General features: G+C 37.3%; 1 protein-coding gene across 1 annotated transcript; it reads left to right on the plus strand.

The window, feature by feature from the left end:
- Positions 1-3,639: 3,639 nt before the first annotated feature.
- Positions 3,640-22,793, plus strand: ubac2 (UBA domain containing 2). The gene is made up of 10 exons (XM_062059300.1): positions 3,640-3,810; positions 4,103-4,227; positions 7,915-8,034; positions 12,620-12,726; positions 12,814-12,937; positions 13,002-13,049; positions 13,108-13,216; positions 13,311-13,453; positions 18,028-18,171; positions 19,506-22,793. Exons 1-10 carry the CDS (start codon positions 3,780-3,782, stop codon positions 19,611-19,613), a joined length of 1,059 nt encoding a protein of 352 aa, XP_061915284.1. The 5' UTR covers positions 3,640-3,779; the 3' UTR covers positions 19,614-22,793.
- Positions 22,794-26,012: the final 3,219 nt, after the last annotated feature.

The raw sequence follows: 26,012 nt of genomic DNA on the forward strand, positions 1-26,012 counted from the left end.
AAAACAAAGATGGTGTTCAGCCTTTTCCTGCTCAAACGAGCGGACTGTTGAAAATAGGAATCGGGGGATTACTTTTCACAAGTAAGATTGAACATTAACGTACTATTGGTTGTATTTTGTGAAAAGAATATTACCACAGACTTGAGAAGGAGCAAAGATCTTCAATAGTACTGAAATCGTAGCCGCTAGCAAACAAGAGTAGGACCATAATAGAATTGCTTGTCAATGAAATTAATTACATTTAAAAAGGTAATACTTGAATAACATAAAGTTGAAATAAATGATTGTGACACCTAAAACAAAATTCCCGAGAGGCAATGATGAGAGGTATAGCAGATTAGTCTCGCTTTTTAAAAAAAGGAGGAATCGGTACATTTCAAACAGATTATAGTACCGTTTTTTATTCATTACTACCGCGATACTATACTAGTACTGGTATACCGTACAACGCTAATGCACAGTGTACATGTGAAAGTGCAAGTTGTTTGTGGAGACTGCTCGATATGACATTTTATTTTACTCCTTTTTCCTGCTGTCACTCATCTTCGGTAAAATGGTCTGTCAGGTTCAAACAATGATGACATCTATTAAACAAGACAAGAAGCAAGGAATCAAAGAGAGACAGATTACAATTTGGCTCAGTGAGGAAAAACGTGTACATCTGTACCCTTGTAGAGTGTCATTACGCTCTGGCGAAAGATTGTACGCCTCCTCTTTTATTTGGACTTTCCCTGATTACATGGCAACAGCTGTTTCTAAGGGACGGGGGTCGTAAACAGCCATTGCCTTTGATTACAAACAGTTCAAAGAAAAGGTCGGTTCAAAGAAAAGGTCGTAAAAGAGTTCAAAGAAAAGGTGCCTGGAACTCGGGCAGATCCTGCTTTCTCTCCGCTTTTTTAGTTCTCGGGTCAAAACCAAATCTTTCTGTTGATTACAATATATCAGTATGTGGAATTAAATTATGGAATGGATTAAGCAAAGCAATCAAGCAATGCACTAATATGATCCACTTCAAGAAACTCTTCAAACTTAAAGTGTTTACAAAGTACAAAGAAGAAGAACCATGATAAACATTCTGAATTTATTTCATCCGTCCATTCTTTCATCCTCAAAATAATCGTACTTATCTCATCATATGAAACGTGACTTATTTATTCATTTTTATTGTGATTACTTATGGAGTATATTGTGAATAAATTCAGAACAGGAAGTGAACAAAAGTTTTAGCAACTGTTATGTAAAAGAAAATGGGTAGGATTAAATAAGCTCTGCTTCTTCCTACTCCTTTTCGAACATGTTGAAAAGAGAAAATAAACTCAAACTCAAACTCAAACTCAAACCAGCCGCCACTGATTATGACGCATTCTCATTTTAGGCAAAGTATAAGACAATACTCTCTTAACAGTATAATTGTAACCAGGAATAAGTCTTCAAGTAACAATATTCAAATACTAACATTGTTGGGTAAAACAGAATTTGCTTTTATTCTGAATCCAGTGAAACAGATTGGTGGTTTTAGCTGATATAAAGACTTTCAGGTGTTTATATATGTTTATGTTGAAGTATTTGGCAGATGCTTTTATCCAAAGCAACATACATAAAAAATACATATAAAACAATCACTGTAAACATGATCATTTAAGGGAAGCATGTAATACAAAATATCGATACAAAGTGTCACGTTTTCTCTTTCTATGCCACATCAATGTGGAATGCGCTCCCAACAGGTATAAAAGAAAGGGCATCTCTATCCTCCTTCAAAACCGCAATAAAAGTTCACCTCCAGGCAGCTACAACCCTAAACTAACACCCTCCCCGGATTGTTAATAATCAAATGTAAACAATCAAATGCAGATACTTTTTCTTATGCCTTCTGATCTCTCTCTCTCTCTCTCTCTCTCTCTCTCTCTCTCTCTCTCTCTCTCTCTCTCTCTCTCTCTCTCTCTCTCTCTCTCTCTCTCTCTCTCTCTCTCTCTCTCTCTCTCTCTCTATGCCCACTATTTGCTGTCCATATCCTACCAAGTCAGACCTACACTGTTCCAATATCCATTTCTCTGTTCTCAATTGTTGATGACTGATGATAACAACCAAACCTACCCCCCCCCCCCCTGGATTGTAAATAATGTAAATAATTCAATGTGATTATCTTGTGTGATGACTGTATTATGATGATAGTATATATCTGATAGTATATATCTGTATCATGAATCAATTTAAGTGGACCCCGACTTAAACAAGTTGAAAAATGTATTGGGGTGTTACCATTTAGTGGTCAATTGCACGGAATATGTACTGTACTGTGCAACCTACTAATAAAAGTCTCAATCAATCAAAAAAAAGCAACAGAGATTCAGTCTATAATAGGGGTCACCAACCTTTTTGAAACCAAGAGCTACTTCTTGGGTACTGATTAATGCGAAGGGCTACCAGTTTGATACACACATAAATAAATTGCCAGAAATAGCCAATTTGCTCAATTTACCTTTAACTCTATGTTATTATTAATAATTAATTATATTTATCTTTGTGGAAACACTGATCATCTTAATGATTTCTCCAAATAAATATATATAGAAACAGATAAATACCAATATGCAACACTTTATTTTTATATTTTCTCTAAGTGCACATTTTTCAAATTGAACATTTTCAAATGATCACTTCTAAGACAGTCTTGTGAAATCACAATATCCCATTTTAACTAGCTAGCCACTAACATTTTTTAACAAATCATGAATTACTTTGCACCATGTTTGTACAAATAATAACTCATGTAAAATACAAAAGTCAACTCTCAAATGTTTAAATAAATCATGTCACACTTTGAACTGGACACCAAATCTGTTATCTGTTTCTTTGTCAGTTAGTGAAGACCAAGTCTTTAAAATATTTTCTTGGATTTTCAAATTCTATTTAAGTTTTGTCTCTCTTAGAATTAAAAATGTAGAGCAAAGCGAGACCAGCTTGCTAGTAAATAAATAAAATTAAAAAAATAGAGGCAGCTCACTGGTAAATGCTGCTATTTGAGCTATTTTTAGAACAGGCCAGCGGGCTACTCATCTGGTCCTTACGGGCTACCTGGTGCCCGCGGGCACCGCGTTGGTGACCCCTGGTCTATAAGATATATAGATATCTAATGTATTCATACATTGTTTATGTAGCATGTATATATAACCTAATCATATTGATTCTTCAATTTAAAAATAGCTGAGCGTTTTTTTCCCCCTTCTCTGGGATTATATTCCCAGTTGTGATCTGGGACGTCTGGTCACTTATAGCATAGAAGAATGTTCTATTACTGTTAAGCAAACTATGAATAATACAACATGTGTCCTTTATCATAGCTACACGTATGACCAAAAAGGGGGTGAAAATCAGTGGTATTCAGTGAGGTAAGATGAATTAAATGCGCTGACAGTTCATTGCTCCTGCCAAATGAATTGCACTGAGTGGAGCGAAACACCACTCCAAGATGGCGGCCCCGCGTCTCGTCAGCGCCAGTAGGCAGTAGCGCTCCATGCTGCGTACCCTTAGAACATGTCTACTGTGAAACACTGCACTCCAGTGGCCAAGCGGTGCATCAACACCAAACTCTCGCTATTTAAAAAACACCATTATTACTTTTAGGCCCAATGGAGCTTCCGTAGTTCTTTCGCTTTCTCTTCCTGTTCGCCACTCCTCCTCGTCCCGCCATGGATCACCTCTTCAACTTCATTCCGCTCTTTGGGTGTTAGTTTGACTTACATGATATATCTTGTGTTGTAGCGCTACTCGACGCCATGTTTACCACCAGCGGGTCCCGGGGTTTGTGTGAGTATTCCCGGCTTCTGTCCACTTAGCCAGTTTAGCTAAGTGGATTAGCCTCGGCTTGTCATTCATCCACAGGAGGGCGGAAAATAGTCAGCAATATATTTACTTCGTTTTTTAACAGCCAACATCTTGCATTATATTACACGTGTTGAGCTAGCTGTAGTGTAATGATGCAAACTATTAAAATATCAGTTTCGCTTTAGAAGATCAGAAGCTTTATTTAGTCAACAATGCTCACTGATGTGCTGCTCGATGGTTTATGACTTTATGCTGACATGCTTTGCTTTTTCAGACAAGGCTCCTTTGTCCAAAGGCCTCCTGCTGGTGCTTAGCGGGCTCACAGTCATGCTCAGCCTTCTTCCACAGCACCAAAACATGTTTGAGTACAACCTGCATGCTGTCAGACAACAGCAGCAAGTATGTTTGCACTCCACTTCTCCACTTTATAAACATCTACAATGCATCAAGTTCCTATTGGGGTCACAGGCCAGCCAGAGCAGTGTTTTTCAACCAGTTTGCCGTGAGATACAGTCTGGTGTGCAGTGGGAGATTGTCTAATTTCACCTATTTGGGTTAAAAATATTTTTTGCAAAGCAGTAATTATAGTCTGCATATGATGTGTTGTTGTTGTTGAGTGTCGGTGCTGTCTAGAGCTCGGCAGAGTAACCGTGTAATACTCTTCCATATCAGTTGGTGGCAGCAGGTAGCTAATTACACAGCGGGAGGTGGGTAGAGTAGCCAGAAATTGTACTCAAGCAAGAGTACTGTTACTTTAGAGATGTATTACTCAAGTAAAAGTAAGGAGTAGTCACCCAAATATCTACTTGAGTAAAAGTAAAAAGTATGTTGTGAAAAAACTACTCAAGTACTGAGTAACTGATGAGTAACCTGTTCGTTTAATGATGACGGCAACAAATAATGCACAAAAACATAAAAATAGCAATGAGCAAATTCAGAGCCAGGAATATCTCTTAAGCAACTAAAACAATAATACATATAAAATAATTGTACATTAACATACAAAAATGAAGGCAAATTGAGCCACAATAACTTAACAGCACAATAGGCTCAGTAGGCAGAGATTACAAAGGATAAATAAATAAATGAAAGGAAAATAACAAGTTAGCCTTTACGCAAACCATGAACTGATAGGTGTGGGCTGCACCTGAGAACACACTCTGCACTTCTGATTGGTGTTTTTATGCATGCGTGAGTGTGTGTGCGCGTGTGTGTGTGTGTGTGTGTGTGTGTCTTTGTCTGTTTCTCTATGAGGCTGCAGTGTGTTAATAAATGTCCCCACACGATGTACATTTGACAGTGATTCATAGCAGGGAAGCTAACATCAGCCTACGGTGACAGCCAAAATATCTACTAACGTTACTTACCGCCATGTGCTTCCTCAAATTTGACGTTGAGTTCATGTAAGCTTAAGCTTGTTGCCGCTGAAACTTTATGTGCAGTTAATCATGTGACCGCCTGGCTCTGTTTGATTGGTGAAACGGAGTCAAACGTCACCAGTGACTGCATTTGATTGGTGAAACGGAGTCAAACGTCACCAGTGACTGCATTTGATTGGTGAAACGGAGTCAAACGTCACCAGTGACTGCATTTGATTGGTGAAACGCAGGCATGTGATAGATCCTACTTTGAAGGTCTGTCTGACAAACCAAAACAAACAAAGCGTGCATTAACAGATGGATACAAATCAGTAGCGAGTAGCGAGCTGAATGTAGATAAATAGAGTGGAGTAAAAGTAGTGTTTCTTCTCTATAAATATACTCAAGTAAAAGTAAAAATATGTTGCATTAAAACTACTCTTAGAAGTACAATTTATCCCAAGAGTTACTCAAGTAGATGTAACGGAGTAAATGTAGCGCGTTACTACCCACCTCTGGGCAGTGTGCAGGTAAAAAGGTGTCTAATGCTTAAACCAAAAATAAACAAGAGGTGAGTGCCCCTAAGAAAAGGCTAGGCTATGCAGAACGAAACTAAAACTGAACTGGCTACAAAGTCAACAAAAACAGAATGCTGGACGACAGCAAAGACTTACTGTGGAGCAAAGACGGCGTCCACAAAGTACATCCGAGCATGACATGACAATCAACAATGTCCCCACAAAGAAGGATAAAAACAAAATAGATGCGGGAAATATCGCTCAAAGGAAGACATGAAACTACTACAGGAAAATACCAAAAAAAGAGAAAAAGCCACCAAAATAGGAGCGCAAGACAAGAAGTAAAACACTACACACAGGAAAACACCACAAAACTCCAAATAAGTCAGGGTGTGATATGACAAGTGGTGACAGTACACCTACTTTGAGACAAGAGCTATAGTGATGCATGCTTGATTATGCTTTAAAGGCCTACTGAAACGATTTTTTAAAATTTAAACGGGAATAGCAGATCCATTCTGTGTCATACTTGATCATTTCGCGATATTGCCATATTTTTGCTGAAAGGATTTAGTAGAGAAAATCGACGATAAAGTTCGCAACTTTTGCTCGCTGATAAAAAAAAGCCTTGCCTGTACCGGAAGTAGCGTGACGTCACAGGAGCTAGTATTCCTCACAATTCCCCGTTGTTTACAATGGAGCGAGAGAGATTCGGACCGAGAAAGTGATGATTACACCATTAATTTGAGCGAGGATGAAAGATTCGTAGATGAGGAACGTTACAGTGAATGACTTGAGAGGCAGCGATGGACGTATCTTTTTTCGCTCTGACCGTAACTTAGGTACAAGCTGGCTCATTGGATTCCACACTCTCCTTTTTCTATTGTGGATCACAGATTTGTATTTTAAACCACCTGGGATACTATATCCTCTTGAAAATGAGAGTCGAGAACGCGAAATGGACATTCAGTGCCTTTTATCTCCACGACAATACATCGGCGAAATGCTTTAGCTACGAGCTAACGTGATAGCATCTTGCTTTAACTGCATATAGAAACAAAAGAAATAAACCCCTGACGGGAAGTATAGATAGAAAATCAATAATACTATTAAACCGTGGACATGTAAATACACGGTTAATGCTTTCCAGGCTGGCGAAGGTTAACAATGCTGTGCTAACGACGCCATTGAAGCTAACTTAGCAACCAGACTGCACAGAGCTATGCTAAAAACATTAGCTCTCCACCTACGCCAGCCAGCCCTCATTTGCTCATCAACACCCGTGCTCACCTGCGTTCCAGCGATCGGCAGAAGGACGAAGGACTTCACCCGATGCGTTTGGCGGCCCGGAGACGTAGGAAGTCAAGGTGAAGTCGGCGGCTAGCGCGGCTAGCGCGGCTAGCGCTCCAACAAAGTCCTCCTGGTTGTGTTGCTGTAGTCCGCTGCTAATACACTGATCCCACCTACAACTGTCTTCTTTGCAGCCTTCATTGTTCATTAAAAAAATTGCAAAAGATGTCCAGAATACTGTGGAATTATGAAATGAAAACAGAGCTTTTTGTATAGGATTCTACGGGGTACCATAACTTCCGTTACTCGGACTTCGTCACGCGCATACGTCATCATACCGCGATGTTTCAGCCGGATATTTCCCGGGAATTTTAAAATGTCACTTTATAAGTTAACCCGGCCGTATTGGCATGTGTTGCAATGTTAAGATTTCATCATTGATATATAAACTATCAGACTGCGTGGTCGCTAGTAGTGGCTTTCAGTAGGCCTTTAAAGTCATATCCAACAATTGCGACAACAACTTTTTACTGTCAACTGAGTTTCATTTTTTAATGATTTCTGCTGGTCGTGTGCCTCCGCATTTTTTCAACGCAAAAAATGTGCCTTGGCTCAAAAAAGGTTGGAAAACACTGCCCTAGTGGCTGTATAGCGATGACGTCATAATAACTAACAGGACATTTAGCTGCGCTGTGATGTTTTAGTGATGCCGGATCATAACTATTGCTTTTTTTTTACTCTCATATTTGATCCTCTTGTGAACAAACTTGCCCTACTTGCAGTATGTTTGTATCATATATTGACTTTAATGGTAAAGATTGAAGACGGATATTAAAAAATGATCAAATTGCAAAAATGACTATTAATGCCTATTTACAGAGCTGTGCCTAATATTGAGTCTGCTGCCCACTCCCCTGCAGGTGTGGAGGTTGTTGTGTGGCAGGCTGGTGTGTCTGGATGTGAAGGATTCCTTCTGCAGCGGCCTTTTAATCTACAACTTCAGGATCTTTGAGAGGAGGTTTGGCTCCAGGAAGTTTGCTGTAAGTACCGAGTAGATTGTACACTTCAATCAATCAATCAATCAATCAATGTTTATTTATATAGCCCTAAATCACAAGTGTCTCAAAGGGCTGTACAAGCCACAACGACATCCTCGGTACAGAGCCCACATACGGGCAAGGAAAAAATCACCCCAGTGGGACGTCAATGTGAATGACTATGAGAAACTTTGGAGAGGACCGCATATGTGGGTAACCCCCCCCCCCCTCTAGGGGAGACCGAAAGCAATGGATGTCGAGTGGGTCTGACATAATATTGTGAAAGTCCAACACATCAGCGAAAGTCCAGTCCATAGTGGGGCCAGCAGGAACCATCCTGAGCGGAGACGGGTCAGCAGCGTAGAGATGTCCCCATCCGATGAACAGGCTAGCGGTCCACCCCGGAGCAGAGTAGAAAAGAAACGGCAGATCAACTGGTCTAAAAAGGGAGTCTATTTAAAGGCTAGAGTATACAAATGAGTTTTAAGATGAGACTTAAATGCTTCTACTGAGGTAGCATCTCTAACTTTTACCGGGAGGGCATTCCATAGTATTGGAGCCCCAATAGAAAACGCTCTATAGCCCGCAGACTTTTTTTGGTCTCTGGGAATCACTAATAAGCCGGAGTTCTTTGAACGCAGATTTCTTGCCGGGACATATGGTACAATACAATCGGCAAGATAGGCAGGAGCTTGACCGCGTAGTATTTTATACGTAAGTAGTAAAACCTTAAAGTGGCATCTTAGGTGCACAGGAAGCCAGTGCAAGTGAGCCAGTATAGGCGTAATATGATCAAACTTTCTTGTTTTTGTCAAAAGTCTAGCAGCCGCATTTTGTACCATCTGTAATCTTTTAATGCTAGACATAGGGAGGCCCGAAAATAAAACGTTACAGTAATCGAGACGAGACGTAACGAACGCATGGATAATGATCTCAGCGTCGCTTGTGGACAAAATGGAACGAATTTTAGCGATATTACGGAGATGAAAGAAGGCCGTTTTAGTAACACTCTTAATGTGTGACTCAAACGAGAGAGTTGGGTGGAAGATAATACCCAGATTCTTTACCGAGTCGCCTTGTTTAATTGTTTGGTTGTCAAATGTTAAGGTGGTATTATTAAATAGATGTCGGTGTTGAGCAGGACCGATAATCAGCATTTCCGTTTTCTTAGCGTTGAGTTGCAAAAAGTTAGCGGACATCCATTGTTTAATTTCATTAAGACACGCCTCCAGCTGACTACAATCCGGCGTGTTGGTCAGCTTTAGGGGCATGTAGAGTTGACTTCAATGCTTCACTTCAACGCTGCTATTTAATATCAGGTACACTCTCCACAGTAAGAACCAATACAAGAGCTTTATCAATAATTCGGCCCTTGATTGACACTGAAAGAATACTGAAAGCCGTTTGTAAAATTTTGGTGGATTTATTTAATTACACAAGATAAAATAACGGGATTAAAAAATAATATGCAATTTGACCACAACATGATTTGTTTGTATTAATTTTTGTTTTATTTTATATTCCATACATCGATAAATATGCCGTTGTATATGTATTTAAATGTTTTACATTTGTTTGATCTACATTTAAATGTTGATGTATTTTAATTAGGGCTGCTAGAGATAACGAGTTAACTCGTGCGATTAATCACAAAAAATGATCCCATTATTCATGTATACGCGCAGATTGAAGGCTATTTATTTTGACCGCACACGCGCCTTTTCTGTGGATTGTTGTTTTACGGTGACCATGAGGTCAATTCATACGCAGTGGAGTTTAGCTAAAACTATTCACACGTTTTGAGTAAATAAATGTGATACATTTAAAAATGTTCCCATATGACATTCTGGCAAAATGTTGCATTAGTTTGTAAATATTGGGGTTAATATACATTTTGCAAGCAAGTAATAACCTGTGATTAATCATGGTTAATCCAAATTCAAACATGTGACTTATCTGATTAGAAAAATGACTCATTTGACAGCAGTAGTTTATAGGTATGCTCCAAGAAATGTATTTACATCCAATATTTTTATTCATTTCGATTTGAAATCCCTTCATCATTTTTTGGAATCTATTTAAAAAAAAAAAATTTGCAATTGTTTTAATTAAGTTTTTATTTACAAACATTAAACAACTATTATTGATATTGTTGTTATTTTTGTTAATGCTGTTGCTTGTATTACTTTTTAGTTGTCCTTTTTTGTTGTTGTTAGTATTGTATTTGTGTACAGTTCTATCCTAAGTATAGTAAAGCTGAGCTTGGGTTGGAGTTGCTTTGCTCTATTTTACTTTATCAGACATTCTGTCATTTTTGTGAATAGCATTTTTAAAGAGACCTATGTAACCTGTTTTGATAAGGTTTTATTATCATTTATATACCAAATAATATATTATGAGTTGTATCGTGTTGAATTTAATTGTCACCGTAAGAATTGAATGGTGAAGTGCCATATATATATATCTATATATATATATATATGTATATATATATATATATAGATATATATATATAGATATATATAATTGTTTTTTTTAAAAATTCATAATAAATATATATATATTTTTATTTATTATGAAAAATAATAATAATTTGTTCAATAAGCATACTGACCGGGTGGGATGTTTTCATTTAAAATGTAAATATTCAATGGTCTTACGGGTGACAATTTGTCACCATCTTGTGGTCAGTGTGCGTAGCTTAGATCAGTGACCATGATGTGTACGGTCTGAAAAACTATAGCACAGCAATTACTTATAAGACCGAATCCAAACAACCTTTTCCAGTCATGGCGCGGGGAAAAAAAAAATTCTACCAGCACAAAAGGTCAACACACATGGTCACACATAACACAACCTGCTCACTGATTGTATAAAAAACCTCTCACCATAAAACAATTGACATCACACCCCTTTAAAGCCATTGCAAGGCATGATGGGAAAATTTGAAACTCTCTCCACACTTATTCATGTTTGACTTTTAGCTGCTTGATATTTCTGATTGATTACAACACTTTAAAGAGGTCATCATGGAAGTAAACAATGTAGGAGTTGAACTTTCACATACTCTTAATAACCAATTATAATAATTATTAATTATATATCCATTATATATATTATGTACACATATATATGTGTATATATATATACATATTATTTATTATCCTTTAATAATAAATGATATTTTGCAGATGCACATGATGTAAACATTATTTTGTCAACTTAAGTTACAAATAAAATGATATTCTTCGTTAGTTGAAGTTGCAAATGAAATATTAGTCGTTAATTGAAGTTACAAATAAAATATTAGTAGATCATTGAAGTTAAAAAAAAAAATTAGTCGATCATTGAAGTTACAAATAAAATAATATTAGTCGATCATTGAAGTTACAAATAAAATAATATTAGTCGATCATTGAAGTTACAAATAAAATAATATTAGTCGATGATTGAAGTTACAAATAAAATAATAGTCAATCATGAAGGTTACAAATAAAATATTAGTCGATCATTGAAGTTACAAATAAAATATTAGTCGATCATTGAAGTTACAAATAAAATAATATTAGTCGATGATTGAAGTTACAAATAAAATAATAGTCGATCATTGAAGTTACAAATAAAATATTAGTCGATCATTGAAGTTACAAATAAAATAATATTAGTCGATCATTGAAGTTACAAATGAAATATTAGTCGATCATTGAAGTTACAAATAAAATATTAGTCGATCATTGAAGTTACAAATAAAATAATATTAGTCGATCATTGAAGTTACAAATAAAATAATATTAGTCGATCATTGAGGTTACAAATAAAATAATATTAGTCGATCATTGAGGTTACAAATAAAATAATATTAGTCGATCATTGAAGTTACAAATAAAATAATATTAGTCGATCATTGAGGTTACAAATAAAATAATATTAGTCGATCATTGAGGTTACAAATAAAATAATATTAGTCGATCATTGAGGTTACAAATAAAATAATATTAGTCGATCATTGAAGTTACAAATAAAATAATATTAGTCGATCATTGAAGTTACAAATAAAATAATATTAGTCGATCATTGAAGTTACAAATAAAATAATATTAGTCGATCATTGAAGTTACAAATAAAATAGTCGATCATTGAAGTTACAAATAAAATAATATTAGTCGATCATTGAACTTACAAATAAAATAATATTAGTCGATCATTGAACTTACAAATAAAATAATATTAGTCGATCATTGAAGTTACAAATAAAATAATATTAGTCGATTATTGAAGTTACAATTAAAATTAATATGAGTCAATGATCATTGAAGTTACAAGTAAAATTAATATTAGTCGATCATTGAAGTTACAAATAAAATAATATTAGTCGATCATTGAAGTTACAAATAAAATAATAATAGTCGATCATTGAAGTTACAAGTAAAATTAATATTAGTCAATGATCATTGCTATCTTCGTCAAGGTGGATGTTTTTTCCATAGCTTGTGTGACATTGGCTCTCATCATGTGCATGCATGTGTACCTAATGAAGTGACAGTGAGAAACAACTATGACTGATTTATTCTCCTTGTGGTCCTCCAAGTCCTTCCTGTTGGGCACCTGGTGTCTCTCTGCACTGCTGGACTTCCTGTTGGCTCAAGCTGTCTTCTTCCTCTTTGACTACGAGGTGGAGGAGCTCCCTGCAGGACCGTGAGGACATCTTGTTATTACTAGTATCTACAACAAGAAGCAAGTGTTGGTTGACTCCCACTCCCACTCCCACTCCCACTCCCACAGGCTGGCCCCAGTCTTCTCCCTCTTTGTGCCTTTCTACTGCTCCATCCCCAAGGTGGTGGTCACACAGGTGCTGGGTCACATCAACATCACCAACAAGACTCTGGTCTACATCGTCGGGCTGCAGGTGCTTTCATTCATCTCCCCTCCTCGCTCTCATGTTTGCTCAACCTCCTTCCTCCATGTCGCAGCTGCTGACGTCCAGCCCCTTCATGTGGCTCCTGGCGCTCAGCGGACTGGTGAGTCACATGACTGTCCTCACGTGGTCACTTGTCCTCACACCCGTGCGCCTCTCAGGTCTCGGGTGCTTTGTACCACTCCAACCTTCTCTGGGTGCAGAAGCTTCTCTTCGTGCCCGCCTGGCTGGGTTTTGTCGCACGCTACCTCCTGGAGCCCGTCTTCTCCAGTAAGTCCGAACACACGACCAGGTCTTTCAGCGAGAGGCTTGACCAAAACCACAGGTAGAGGAACGCATCACCGGGTGTTACTTTGCCTCCAAGGCTCGCAGCCGACTAATGAGGCTCCACTGGGGATGGGTGCCACTCTGGACGTCCAGAGGCAGCAGAGGATGGACCAACTGGATCAACAGCTGCTCCTGGCCCAGTTCAACGAGGCCCGCGTGAACACCCGACACACACCACAGGTAAAAGGACAAACTGATAAGTGGGGCTGTGAAGTCAAGGCTTTTTTGCTGCCGATTCCGATACCAATTCGATACTGGTCACAACTGTAAATGTTTCCATTTATTTATGGTGAGTGCTATTGACAGTTCAACAATGTCAACGCAATATTTAAATTACTTCTTTATTCGCTTTTATGACATGCAATTGTTTGAGCAAAACAACGTCAATAGTAGACAATAACTGAACAAAAGTGAAACTACTATCATTTAAACCCTTTGGGTGTTTCCCTTGAAAGAAAACTGCACTTTTTGGGAATTTTCACTATCGTTCACGATCTCTATGAGAGACATGACGACGGATGGATTTAAAAAAAATGCTTTCTAAATATTAAATACCTTTGATCAAAAGCCCGTTTAAGTCTGGGAGCTGTTCAAGTCTATAAAGCCCCTAAAAAACATCCAAGCACCTCCTTTAGGGTTTTATATACAGTACATGATGTAAGTATATATGTCATGTAGTAACCTTCATAATAACATGTAATATATACATGATGTAAGTATATATGTCATGTAGTAACATTGATAATAACATGTAATATATACATGATGTAAGTATATATGTCATGTAGTAACATTCATAATAACATGTAATATATACATGATGTAAGTATATATGTCATGTAGTAACCTTCATAATAACATGTAATGTATACATGATGTAAGTATATATGTCATGTAGTAACATTCATAATAACATTTAATATATACATGATGTAAGTATATATGTCATGTAGTAACATTCATAATAACATGTAATATATACATGATGTAAGTATATATGTCATGTAGTAACATTCATAATAACATGTAATATATACATGATGTAAGTATATATGTCATGTAGTAACATTCATAATAACATGTAATATATACATGATGTAAGTATATATGTCATGTAGTAACATTCATAATAACATGTAATATATACATGATGTAAGTATATATGTCATGTAGTAACATTCATAATAACATGTAATATATACATGATGTAAGTATATATGTCATGTAGTAACCTTCATAATAACATGTAATATATACATGATGTAAGTACCGTATTTTCCGCACCATAAGGCGCCCCGTGTTATTAGCCGCACGTTTAATGAACGGCATATTTCAAAACTTTGTTTACCTATTAGCCGCCCCGTGCTATTAGCCGCACCTACGCTACGCTAAAGGGAATGTCAACAAAACAGTCAGATAGGTCAGTCAAACTTTAATAATATATTACAAACCAGCGTTCTAACAACTCTGTTCACTCCCAAAATGTAATGTGCAAATGTGCAATCACAAAAATAGTAACACTCAAAATAGTGCAGAGCAATAGCAACATCAATAACTCAACGTTGCTCATACGTTAATGTCACACAACACACAAAATAAACATTTAAAGCTCACTTTCTGAAGTTATTACTCATCCACAAATCCCTCGAATTCTTCTTCTTCGGTGTGCTTCACTTGTTTTTTGACACCATCTGTGATGTGGACGCGCATGCAGTCGTAGATCAACAGGAACGGCGCTGCGTGAAAAAAGTCACCCGGTGTCGTCGCGTAAACGTCTATCAACCACTCGCTCATCTTTTCTTCATCCATCCATCCCTTCGAGATAGCTTTTATGATGACGCCGGCTGGAAAGTTCTCTTTTGGCAAGGTCTTCCTTTTGAATATCACCGTGGGCGGAAGTTTCTGGCCGTTAGCATGGCAAGCTAGAACCACAGTAGGACGACTTCTCATTCCCTGTGGTGCGAATATTCACCGTACGTGCTCCCGTTGTATCCACAGTGCGGTTCACATGAATATCAAAAGTCAGTGGAACCTTGTACGCGTGTCTCTTAGTAGGAGACATTTTGTTGTCTTTACAGAAAAACAAATGAAATTAAATATCCGCGAGCTTCTTCTTCTACGGGGGCGGGTGCTCACCTTGGCGGTTGCTTACAGTAGAAGAAGAAGCGCTTCCTCTTCTATGGGGGCGGTTGCTTACCGTAGAAGAAGAAGCGCTTCCTCTTTTACGGGGAAAAAAGATGGCGACTGTTTACCGTAGTTGCGAGACCTAAACCTTATGAAAATAAATATGAATATTAATCCATATATAAGGCGCACCGGGTTATTAGCCGCACTGTCTGCTTTTGACAAAAATTGTGGTTTTTAGGTGCGGCTTATGGTGCGGAAAATACGGTATATATGTCATGTAGTAACATTCATATTAACATGTAATATATACATGATGTAAGTATATATGTCATGTAGTAACATTCATAATAACATGTAATATGTACATGATGTAAGTATATATGTCATGTAGTAATGTTCATAATAACATGTAATATGTACATGATGTAAGTATATGTCATGTAGTAACGTTCATAATAACATGTAATATATACATGATGTAAGTATATATGTCATGTAGTAACATTCATAATAACATGTAATATATACATAATGTAAGTATATATGTCATGTAGTAACATTCATAATAACATGTAATATGTACATGATGTAAGTATATATGTCATGTAGTAACATTCATAATAACATGTAATATATACATGATGTAAGTATATATGTCATGTAGTAACAGTCATAATAACATGTAATATATACATGATGTAAGTATATATGTCATGTAGTAACCTTCATAATAACATGTAATATTAAGGCTGCAGCTAACGATTATTTTTCTATCGATTAATCTATAGATAATTTTTTCGATTAATCGGTTAATCTATAGATTATTTTTTTGATTAATCTATAGATTATTTTTCCTTTTACCGATTATTTTTTTTATTTAAAATGAAGATGAAAAAATAAATGTAGGCCAGTTTTTTCAAAAGGCATGGCTTTTATTTACAAAAAAAAAAAGTATGGCCACTCAGTCAACATTGACAACAACATGACAAAATATTCTGTAAGAATGTAAACATTTAAAACTTTTAACATTTAACAAAATTAAAAGTAGCTTATTTGATTTTAATGTGCAAATATAAAAGTAAACATCCAGTGCAAATCTTAATATTCTGCAATAGTATAAGCATTTCAAAAGTAAAAGTATTGCTTATTTTGCACTGGTACCGGTACCGGTCCAGGGACCGGTGGTTGGGGACCACTGCTCTAAATGCCTTCTGCATTTCAGTTCAGCTCCAGCATTGGGCATTCACACACAATTCCTACCGAAATTGTATCTAAAAAAAAAAAAAAATTAAAATAAAGTTAAAGTAGCAATGATTGTCACACACACACTAGGTGTGGTGAAATTTGTCCTCTGCATTTGACCCATCACCCTTGATCACCCCCTGGGAGGTGAGGGGAGCAGTGAGCAGCAGTGGTGGCCGTGCCCGGGAATCATTTTTGGTGATTTGACTCCCAATTCCAACCCTTGATGCTGAGTGCCAAGCAGGGAGGTAATGGCTCCCATTGTTATAGTCTTTGGTAGGGCTGCAACTAACGATTAATTTGATGATCGATTAATCTGTCGATTATTACTTCGATTAATCGATTAATAATCGGATAAAAGAGACAAACTACATTTCTATCCTATCCAGTATTTAATTGAAAAAAAACAGCGTACTGGCACCATACTTATTTTCATTGTTTCTCAGCTGTTTGTAAATGTTGCAGTTTATAAATAAAGGTTTATTAAAAAAAAAAAAAAAAATTAAAAAAAAAAAAAAAAATACCTCTGCGCATGCGCATAGCATAGATCCAACCAATCGATGACTAAATTAATCGGCAACTATTTTTTTAATTGATTTTAATCGATTAGTTGTTGCAGCCCTAGTCTTTGGTATGACTCGGCCAGGGTTTGAACTAACAACCTACCCATCTCAGGGCGGACACTCTAACCACTAGGCCACTGAGTATACACTACCGTTCAAAAGTTTGGGGTCACATTGAAATGTCCTTATTTTTGAAGGAAAAGCACTGTACTTTTCAATGAAGATAACTTTAAACTAGTCTTAACTTGAAAGAAATACACTCTATACATTGCTAATGTGGTAAATGACTATTCTAGCTGCAAATGTCTGGTTTTTGGTGCAATATCTACATAGGTGTATAGAGGCCCATTTCCAGCAACTATCACTCCAGTGTTCTAATGGTACAATGTATTTGCTCATTGGCTCAGAAGGCTAATTGATGATTAGAAAACCCTTGTGCAATCATGTTCACACATCTGAAAACACTTTAGCTCGTTACAGAAGCTACAAAACTGACCTTCCTTTGAGCAGATTGAGTTTCTGGAGCATCACATTTGTGGGGTCAATTAAATGCTCAAAATGGCCAGAAAAAGAGAACTTTCATCTGAAACTCGACAGTCTATTCTTGTTCTTAGAAATGAAGGCTATTCCACAAAATTGTTTGGGTGACCCCAAACTTTTGAACGGTAGTGTATATATTATTATTATTATTTATATTTTAGTTGTTGGAGAAAAAACCCCCAGCACATTTGATGTATGTTTGAAACTTGTTTCAATTATGTGTCTGAAAGCCAATTAACGTATCGGACGCGCAAACGTTGGCGTCTCCATTTATCTCTGCAGGCCAGTTTGCTGCAGTGGACCCGGTTGTTTCCCAGACTGAGGCGAAGAGGAGCGAACAGGCCCCCCGCAGAGCCTGGCCCACAGATCCAGACGCAGCCCTCCGCCCAGGCGCCGCCATTAGACAACTCGGTGGCAGAAGAGCAAGTGGGTCCAACTATTTAGCCTCACATGTGGCGCAATTGACAATTGCCTAGTTCTGAACGGCGCTATCAGAGGGGTAGTCCTATAACAAAATGTTTATAGTTGTAGTTTGTGGAGTGGACGTGTTCTGCGTCACACTGAGAGTTCCTAATATTTAGATTAACCTAATTTCCTTCTTGAGTGGAGCACTATATCAGAATCAGCTCTGATAGATGCAGTTCTACACCACTGTGTACAAACTAGGGATCGACCAATATGTTTTTTTCAGGGCCAATACCGATTATTAGTAGTCAAGTAGGCCGATAACCCATATTTTGAGCCGATACTTACAACTTAAGCTAAACATTTTTGAGCACCGTAGCTTAGCTTAGCACAGGGGTGTCAAACTCAAACACAGAGTGGGCCAAAATGTAAAACTGAACAAAGCCGCGAGCCAAGGTTGAACAAATTAACCTTTTAATAGGGACCCAAACAAGTTTTGCATTTAATATTGAACAAGCAAGGCTTATATAACTTTATAGTGACATGCAAAATCCAGTTTCAAATAATAATAATTCAAAAATATCAATGGCAATTATCAAATACAATTTAAATAAAAATGTAATGCCTCTTTTCTATTTGCAGCCTTCTGAGGTAAATATCAGCATTAACTTTTTCCACAGGCTAATAAATTAGAAAATAAAAAAACAATGAATACAGCAACCATTCAGGACTTTAAACTGCTCAGTTTGCAACACACGGATCTAATCTGATGTGCCCAAGCCAGATACCTGCCATCTTTTCTTGGATGCTAGTTCATTCATGTCGGGGCTCAGGCTTTGAGCTGAGGCAACCTTCATTATCCAACGAAGGTGTTCATCAGTCATTATATCTCGTAGTCCACCCGGACCACAGTCTTGGGGGCGTGCCTTAAAGGCACTGCCTTTAAAGTCCTCTACGAGCTGTCGTCACGTCCGCTTTTCATCCATTCTAACAACGTGCCGGCCACAAATAAATGAATGTGTGTGAAACACTGTCTTTTATGTGTGACTGCCATCTACTGGTCACACTTATCATTACACCATGTACCAAATAAAATTGCTTCGAGGTCGGTAAGCACAACCAGAATTATTCCGTACATTAGGCGCACCGGGTTATAAGGCGCACTGTCGGTTTTTGAGAAAATGAAAGGATTTTAAGTGCGCCTTGTAGTCTGAAAAATACGGTATTTAAAGGTAAGGTTAGCTAAATATTGTACCGCAACACAAGGAGGCGCTAGAGCACATCATGAAAAGGTTAGTCCTGTATAAAGATGCGAGTTAAAAAGAAAACATTACTAACTGTAAATGTGTGCACAGGTTGCAAAGCTGGTAGAGATGGGCTTCTCCAGGACGGACGCCCTGGAGGCCCTCAGAGCGTCCAACAACGACATCAACATGGCCACCAACTTCCTCCTGCAACACTGACAGACAACCGTGCTGTGAGAGCAGGAATAGACGTAAAGCAGAAGAGGCGTGGCTAAGGCCAACATTTCCTGTGCAGGTAATGTGCCAGGCAGCGGGCGGGCAGGTGGCGCCCCAAGACGGAGCAGTTGTGACCCACCAGGAGGTTTGAAGCACAAAGTGGGACACTGGGGGAGGGGGAGAGGGGGCAGCTATTCAGACAACAAGACTCGTGTTACGGCTTTCAAAAAAACTCTTCTCATTACTACTTTCCACTAACCATACCTGTCTTAATCATATGCAAAACCTCCCACAACAGATAGATATATTTTTATACAGTATGCACTTCACACTGCATTTAAAATGGCATTGGTTATATTTAAATAGTCCAAACTCTTTTCTTTCTTCAAAGTATGAAGCACATGACCTTTTATTACCTTCATTCTTGTAGAAGTCTGCATAGGTTCCATGTTTTTTTGTTGTTTTTTGTCAAGAAGTGTGACTAATACAACATTAGGTGCACCCGCGCAGTGGAAATACATAAACGCTCCAATTATAACCGTCTATAGACCTAACCCGCAATGGATGTGTACTAATTGGAATGTAGCTGTTATTTCCAAAATTGTAAAAAACTAAGAGCTTCATCGCAGATTTTGGGGGATTTTTTTAAAAGCATATTTTATTATATTTTTGGTCCTAAATGAAGCATTTTCATCTATAAAATGTCTGAATAAACTACTAATATCAATCAGACCCCAAACTAATCAGAGTGTGCTGGTCATTATGGTGGCCACTGATTGGCAGCTTTACTATATTATAATATTTGTTATTAGCAAGTTCCACCTCTTTCCGAGTACCACCATAATGACCAACATTAAAATACAGTGGCGTAGTAGGCCTAAATATTTATTAAAAACAAGGCAGAGTTTTTATTTAGCAAGTATAGTTCATATTTTTACACACAATGCACAAACAATGATACTCGATAATTAGACTTCTTTGGCCTACCATAAATGGAGCCCACCTACCACGAGTGGTACATGTTTGTGAATTAATGATATTGAATTAAAAGAGGGTAAAAGTGACTAAAGGGTGATATTTCATGTCTTGACAAATGTATTTATAAAGTTTTAAACAGGTTTTTATGCTGCATATTCAATAATTCTCCGGAACCAATTTACAGCGATAAACAAGGGACGACTGTATATTTAACAAGTGCATTTTTTAAAACTTGACAGAAAAAGTGGAAAGGAAAACGCCGCGCAATTTTGATCAGCCGGTCATTTTTTTTAAAAAACAAGTTTATTGCGCAATACTGCGAACCAACGTTGCTATGGTGATGAAGATGAAACCGCTCAGTCCACATGGACGCCGCTGATGGGTTCCAGTGTTTCCCATAAACTGCCAAGATACCTGTGGCGGTGGGGGCGTGGCCATGGGCGTGGTCACCATGACATCATCAAGAAATTTGCATAATTTACTACAATGATATGATTTTCTCTAAAAAGGCTAAAAAAATGTATACTTACTAATTAATAACAGTTTTGTTTTAAACGTCCATCCATCCATCCATTTTACAATATAATTACAACACTTTATGTACATATTTATATACAGATTTGAACAATAAGTTATTCACTGAAATATATTTATTAATTGTGGTTCTTACAAAAAATATATCTTATAAAATATAAAAGCTAAAATGTCTCTTAAAGCTCTGCCCCTTTAATTAGTGCATACTAAATAATTTAACTTTAGCCTACTACTACAACCATATTATTTACCAGCAACATAAAGTGAAACAGAGGCAGAGGTGTCCTGCCACAGTCAGTAACAAATAAACAGAAAACAGTAGTGGTCAAATATAAATAAGGCAACAAGAGAAGTATCCTACACTTCTCTTTTGTAAAGTAAATCTGAACAGCCTATATGGGCATCTACATCAACTATATGATTTGCCTGAGAAGCTAGACAGGACAAAAAAATAATAATTTTTTAAAAATTTTTTTTAAATTTATTTGTGGCGGACGTAATTCTTTCGTGGCGGGCGGCCACAAATAAATGAATGTGTGGGAAACACTGGGTTCATTGTAACATGCATGAATTTTACTAATAGTTGAGCATGTAGAGGTCGGTGGAGGTTGCCTACAGCCACAGCTGCCTTATTTTGAGTGCACTGGTCCGAGAGCCCAATGGCTGTTTGCTGCGGTCAAGTGTTGATTGGATCATTTTACGCCTGCCTTTACAAAGGTTGTAAATTAGTGGCGACGCAGAGAATGACCTTTGTCAAGGCAGCTCCTGCACTGGTGTACCTAATGCTCAAAGACTGTGTTTGAAGTGGAAGACGTCCTACATGTTGAATGTATTATGCAACAAGTACAACAGAGGCTATACCCAAGCGTAAGGCAAGTTAATTACATAGAGCACATTTTGTTAGCAAGGCTATTCCAAGTGCTGTACAGATGCAGACAAAATCCTAGAACTAATCATGAATGAACTGACTTCAAAGCGAACACGTTCAGCTGTCATTTGCACAGCAAGTGTTTTTGAGGCCTCATTTTGGGCAAACTGAAAATCTTGGCACATACTGGACAGTGTTTATACAAAAATAATAGTCAGGTACAACAGGCTGCCGTTGTGTATTGCTGTCAGTGGCAGGTACCAGTTTTGTGCGGAATGTTAATGTATGAACACTCTGATTTGTTATTAGGGCGAGTTAAAAGTGCGTGACTAAGGACATGTTGCAGGGGTTCACTATTGTGGTGACAAATCACCTGCTTGGTGGAATAAATCTACTTGCTGACTGAAGTTTGCTTCGCACATTCAATATGGAATATAATCTAATCTGTTTTTGTTGAAGGGGAACTGCACTTTTTTTTGGAATGTTGCCTATTGTTCACAATCATGATGACAGACAAGAACACACGTCTTTATTTTTATTTTATTTTTCAATTTTAGAGGTGATAAAAAAAAACGCTTAAAAGATGTGGCTAATGAGAGTCACCGTTGTAGCCTTCAAAGTCTCTAAAACTACTTTTATGTATATAATGTAGTTACAGACACCTTCATAACAATATGTAATATGTACAATATACACACTGCAAGTATATATATAATGTAGTAACAGACACCTTCATAACAATATGTAATATGTACAATATACACACTGCAAGTATATATATATAATGTAGTAACAGGCACCTTCATAACAATATGTAATATGTACAATATACACACTGCAAGTATATATATAATGTAGTAACAGACACCTTCATAACAATATTTAATATGTACAATATACACACTGCAAGTATATATATAATGTAGTAACAGACACCTTCATAACAATATGTAATATGTACAATATACACACTGCAAGTATATATATCATGTAGTAACAGACACCTTCATAACAATATGTAATATGTACAATATACACACTGCAAGTATATATATAATGTAGTAACAGACACCTTCATAACAATATGTAATATGTACAATATACACACTGCAAGTATATATATATAATGTAGTAACAGACACCTTCATAACAATATGTAATATGTACAATATACACACTGCAAGTATATATATAATGTAGTAACAGACACCTTCATAACAATATGTAATATGTACAATATACACACTGCAAGTATATATATATAATGTAGTAACAGACACCTTCATAACAATATGTAATATGTACAATATACACACTGCAAGTATATATATATAATGTAGTAACAGACACCTTCATAACAATATGTAATATGTACAATATACACACTGCAAGTATATATATATAATGTAGTAACAGACACCTTCATAACAATATGTAATATGTACAATATACACACTGCAAGTATACATATAATGTAGTAACAGACACCTTCATAACAATATTTAATATGTACAATATACACACTGCAAGTATATATATAATGTAGTAACAGACACCTTCATAACAATATGTAATATGTACAATATACACACTGCAAGTATATAATAACAATGTTGTACAGTTTGGTTATTATACAGGTTACAGAACGTAAATGAAGTATTGTTGATGATTTTTGAATGCATGTTTAAAGTGATTGCTAACATTAACGGTAGAAAGCGGAAAAAAACCTTTTGTTTTCTTGTCTCATAATAATTGTGATTGGCAACATTCCATACAAAAGTGCAGTTCCACTTTAAGCTGATCATTTAAAATGCAATATATTGATAATGGCATGTTGGAGAGACCTAGTTCCTGCAAATGTTGAATTTGATATCTTAACCAAACACGTTAGCACTGTCTCAAACATGTTAAGATTATTGCAGCATTTAATGTTTTTGTAAAGGCTGAAGTGTCAATTACAGTGAGTTTTTTTTTTTATACCGCCACTAGATGGCGGCATTGTGCTGTTTGTGTGTGCCACGCCCACTTGCTGTGATACACCGTGGAGCCTCAACTCGATGACGTATTGCTTCATACATATGTATATATTTCATGTATTATGCACCGCTATATTTCACCTTCTTAAATATAAAACACACAGAAGGGTTGGAATTCTCTTTTTCATTAATCATACTGAAAATATGATGTGTGGTTGTGATAATAAATCACGTACCAATAATTAGAGATAGCTAACGTGAACTCCCAGCAAAGGACTCACCTAAAGCTGGCCAATTAGAGTACCTTCTAATAGCAACAAAATAAAAATAAAGCAGCTAAGTGATCACAATAATGTGCGTCTTTAGTGCCTTGGCAATTAAAAAGAGCAATAAAAGGAAATATACACAGAAGACCAACCTCTTTTGTGAAATGTCACCTTATGGTGTCGTTATGGAGCCTAATGGCTTTTATTACCTTTTAATATTAAAGATATAACGGGTGAAAGAGCTGTGTGTGCACAGACACTGTCGCACGCCACGTGTGATTTAAAGGTCGCGTATTATGCAGAAGTGACTTTTTGATGACATTCTAACAGTTCAAGGCCTACTGAAAGCCACTACTAGCGACCACGCAGTCTGATAGTTTATATATCAATGATGAAATCTTAACATTGCAACACATGCCAATACGGCCGGGTTAACTTATAAAGTGACATTTTAAATTTCCCGGGAAACTTCCGGTTGAAAACGTCTATGTATGATGATGTATGCGCGTGACGTCAATGGTTGAAACGGAAGTATTCGGACACATTGTATCCAATACAAAAAGCTCGGTTTTCATCTCACAATTCCACAGTATTCTGGACATCTGTGTTGGTGAATCTTCTGCAATTTGTTTAATGAACAATGGAGACTGCAAAGAAGAAAGTTGTAGGTGGGATCGGTGTATTAGCGGCTGGCTGCAGCAACACAACCAGGAGGACTTTGACTTGGATAGCAGACACGCTAGCCGACGCTAGCCGCCGACCCCACGGATGATCGGGGAAAGTCCTTCGTCCTTCCGTCGATCGCTGGAACGCAGGTGAGCACGGGTGTTGATGAGCAGATGAGGGCTGGCTGGCGTAGGTGGAGCGCTAATGTTTTTATCATAGCTCTGTGAGGTCCCGTTGCTAAGTTAGCTTCAATGGCGTCGTTAGCAAGAGCATTGTTAAGCTTCGCCAAGCTGAGAATTATTAACCGTGTAGTTACATGTCCATCGTTTTATAGTATGGTTGATCTTCTGTCTATCCTTCCAGTCAGGGATTTATTGATTTTGATTCTATCTGCATTTGAGCCCGAAGCTATGACGTTAGCTCCGTAGCTAAAGAGCTTCGTCGATGTATTGTCGTGGAGATAAAAGTCACTGTGAATGTCCATTTCGCGTTCTCGACTCTCATTTTCAAGAGGATATAGTATCCGAGGTGGTTTAAAATACAAATCCGTGATCCACAATAGAAAAAGGAGAAACTGTGGAATCCAATTAGCCCTTGTACCTAACTTACGGTCAGAGCGAAAAAAGATACGTCCTGCACTGCACTCTAGTCCTTCACTCTCACGTTCCTCATCCACGAATCTTTCATCCTCGCTCAAATTAATGGGGTAATCGTCGCTTTCTCGGTCCGAATCTCTCTCGCTGCATTGTAAACAACGGGAAAATGTGAGGAGTCCTTCCTCCGGTGACGTCACGCTACTTCCGGTACAGGCAAGGCTTTTTTTTTTATCAGCGACCAAAAGTTGCGACCTTTATCGTCGTAGTTCTCTACTAAATCCTTTCAGCAAAAATATGGCAATATCGCGAAATGATCAAGTATGACACATAGAATGGATCTGCTATCCCCGTTTAAATAAAAAAAAATCATTTCAGTAGGCCTTTAAATGTGTCCCCTAGAGCCTGTTCACCAACATCAGGCGGGAGAAAATGCCATCCCCCGAACTCTTTTGCTCTACGTTTGAGGGTTTTTGTGACGTAATTAAAGAAAAACATCCTTCCTCAGGCTTCGCTACTAA

The sequence above is a fragment of the Entelurus aequoreus genome, linkage group LG09 (assembly GCF_033978785.1).
Source record: "Entelurus aequoreus isolate RoL-2023_Sb linkage group LG09, RoL_Eaeq_v1.1, whole genome shotgun sequence".
Taxonomy (NCBI): Eukaryota; Metazoa; Chordata; class Actinopteri; order Syngnathiformes; family Syngnathidae; genus Entelurus; species Entelurus aequoreus.

What these genes read in the sequence shown, in the direction of transcription:
- ubac2 (XM_062059300.1), top strand. Translation starts at nt 3,780, where the DNA reads ATGTTTACCACCAGCGGGTCCCGGGGTTTGT. An exon ending in CAGCGGGTCCCGGGGTTTGT is followed by an intron (nt 3,811 to 4,102) that starts GTGAGTATTCCC and finishes TTGCTTTTTCAG; the next exon opens with ACAAGGCTCCTTTGTCCAAA. An exon ending in ACACCCGACACACACCACAG is followed by an intron (nt 13,454 to 18,027) that starts GTAAAAGGACAA and finishes TTATCTCTGCAG; the next exon opens with GCCAGTTTGCTGCAGTGGAC.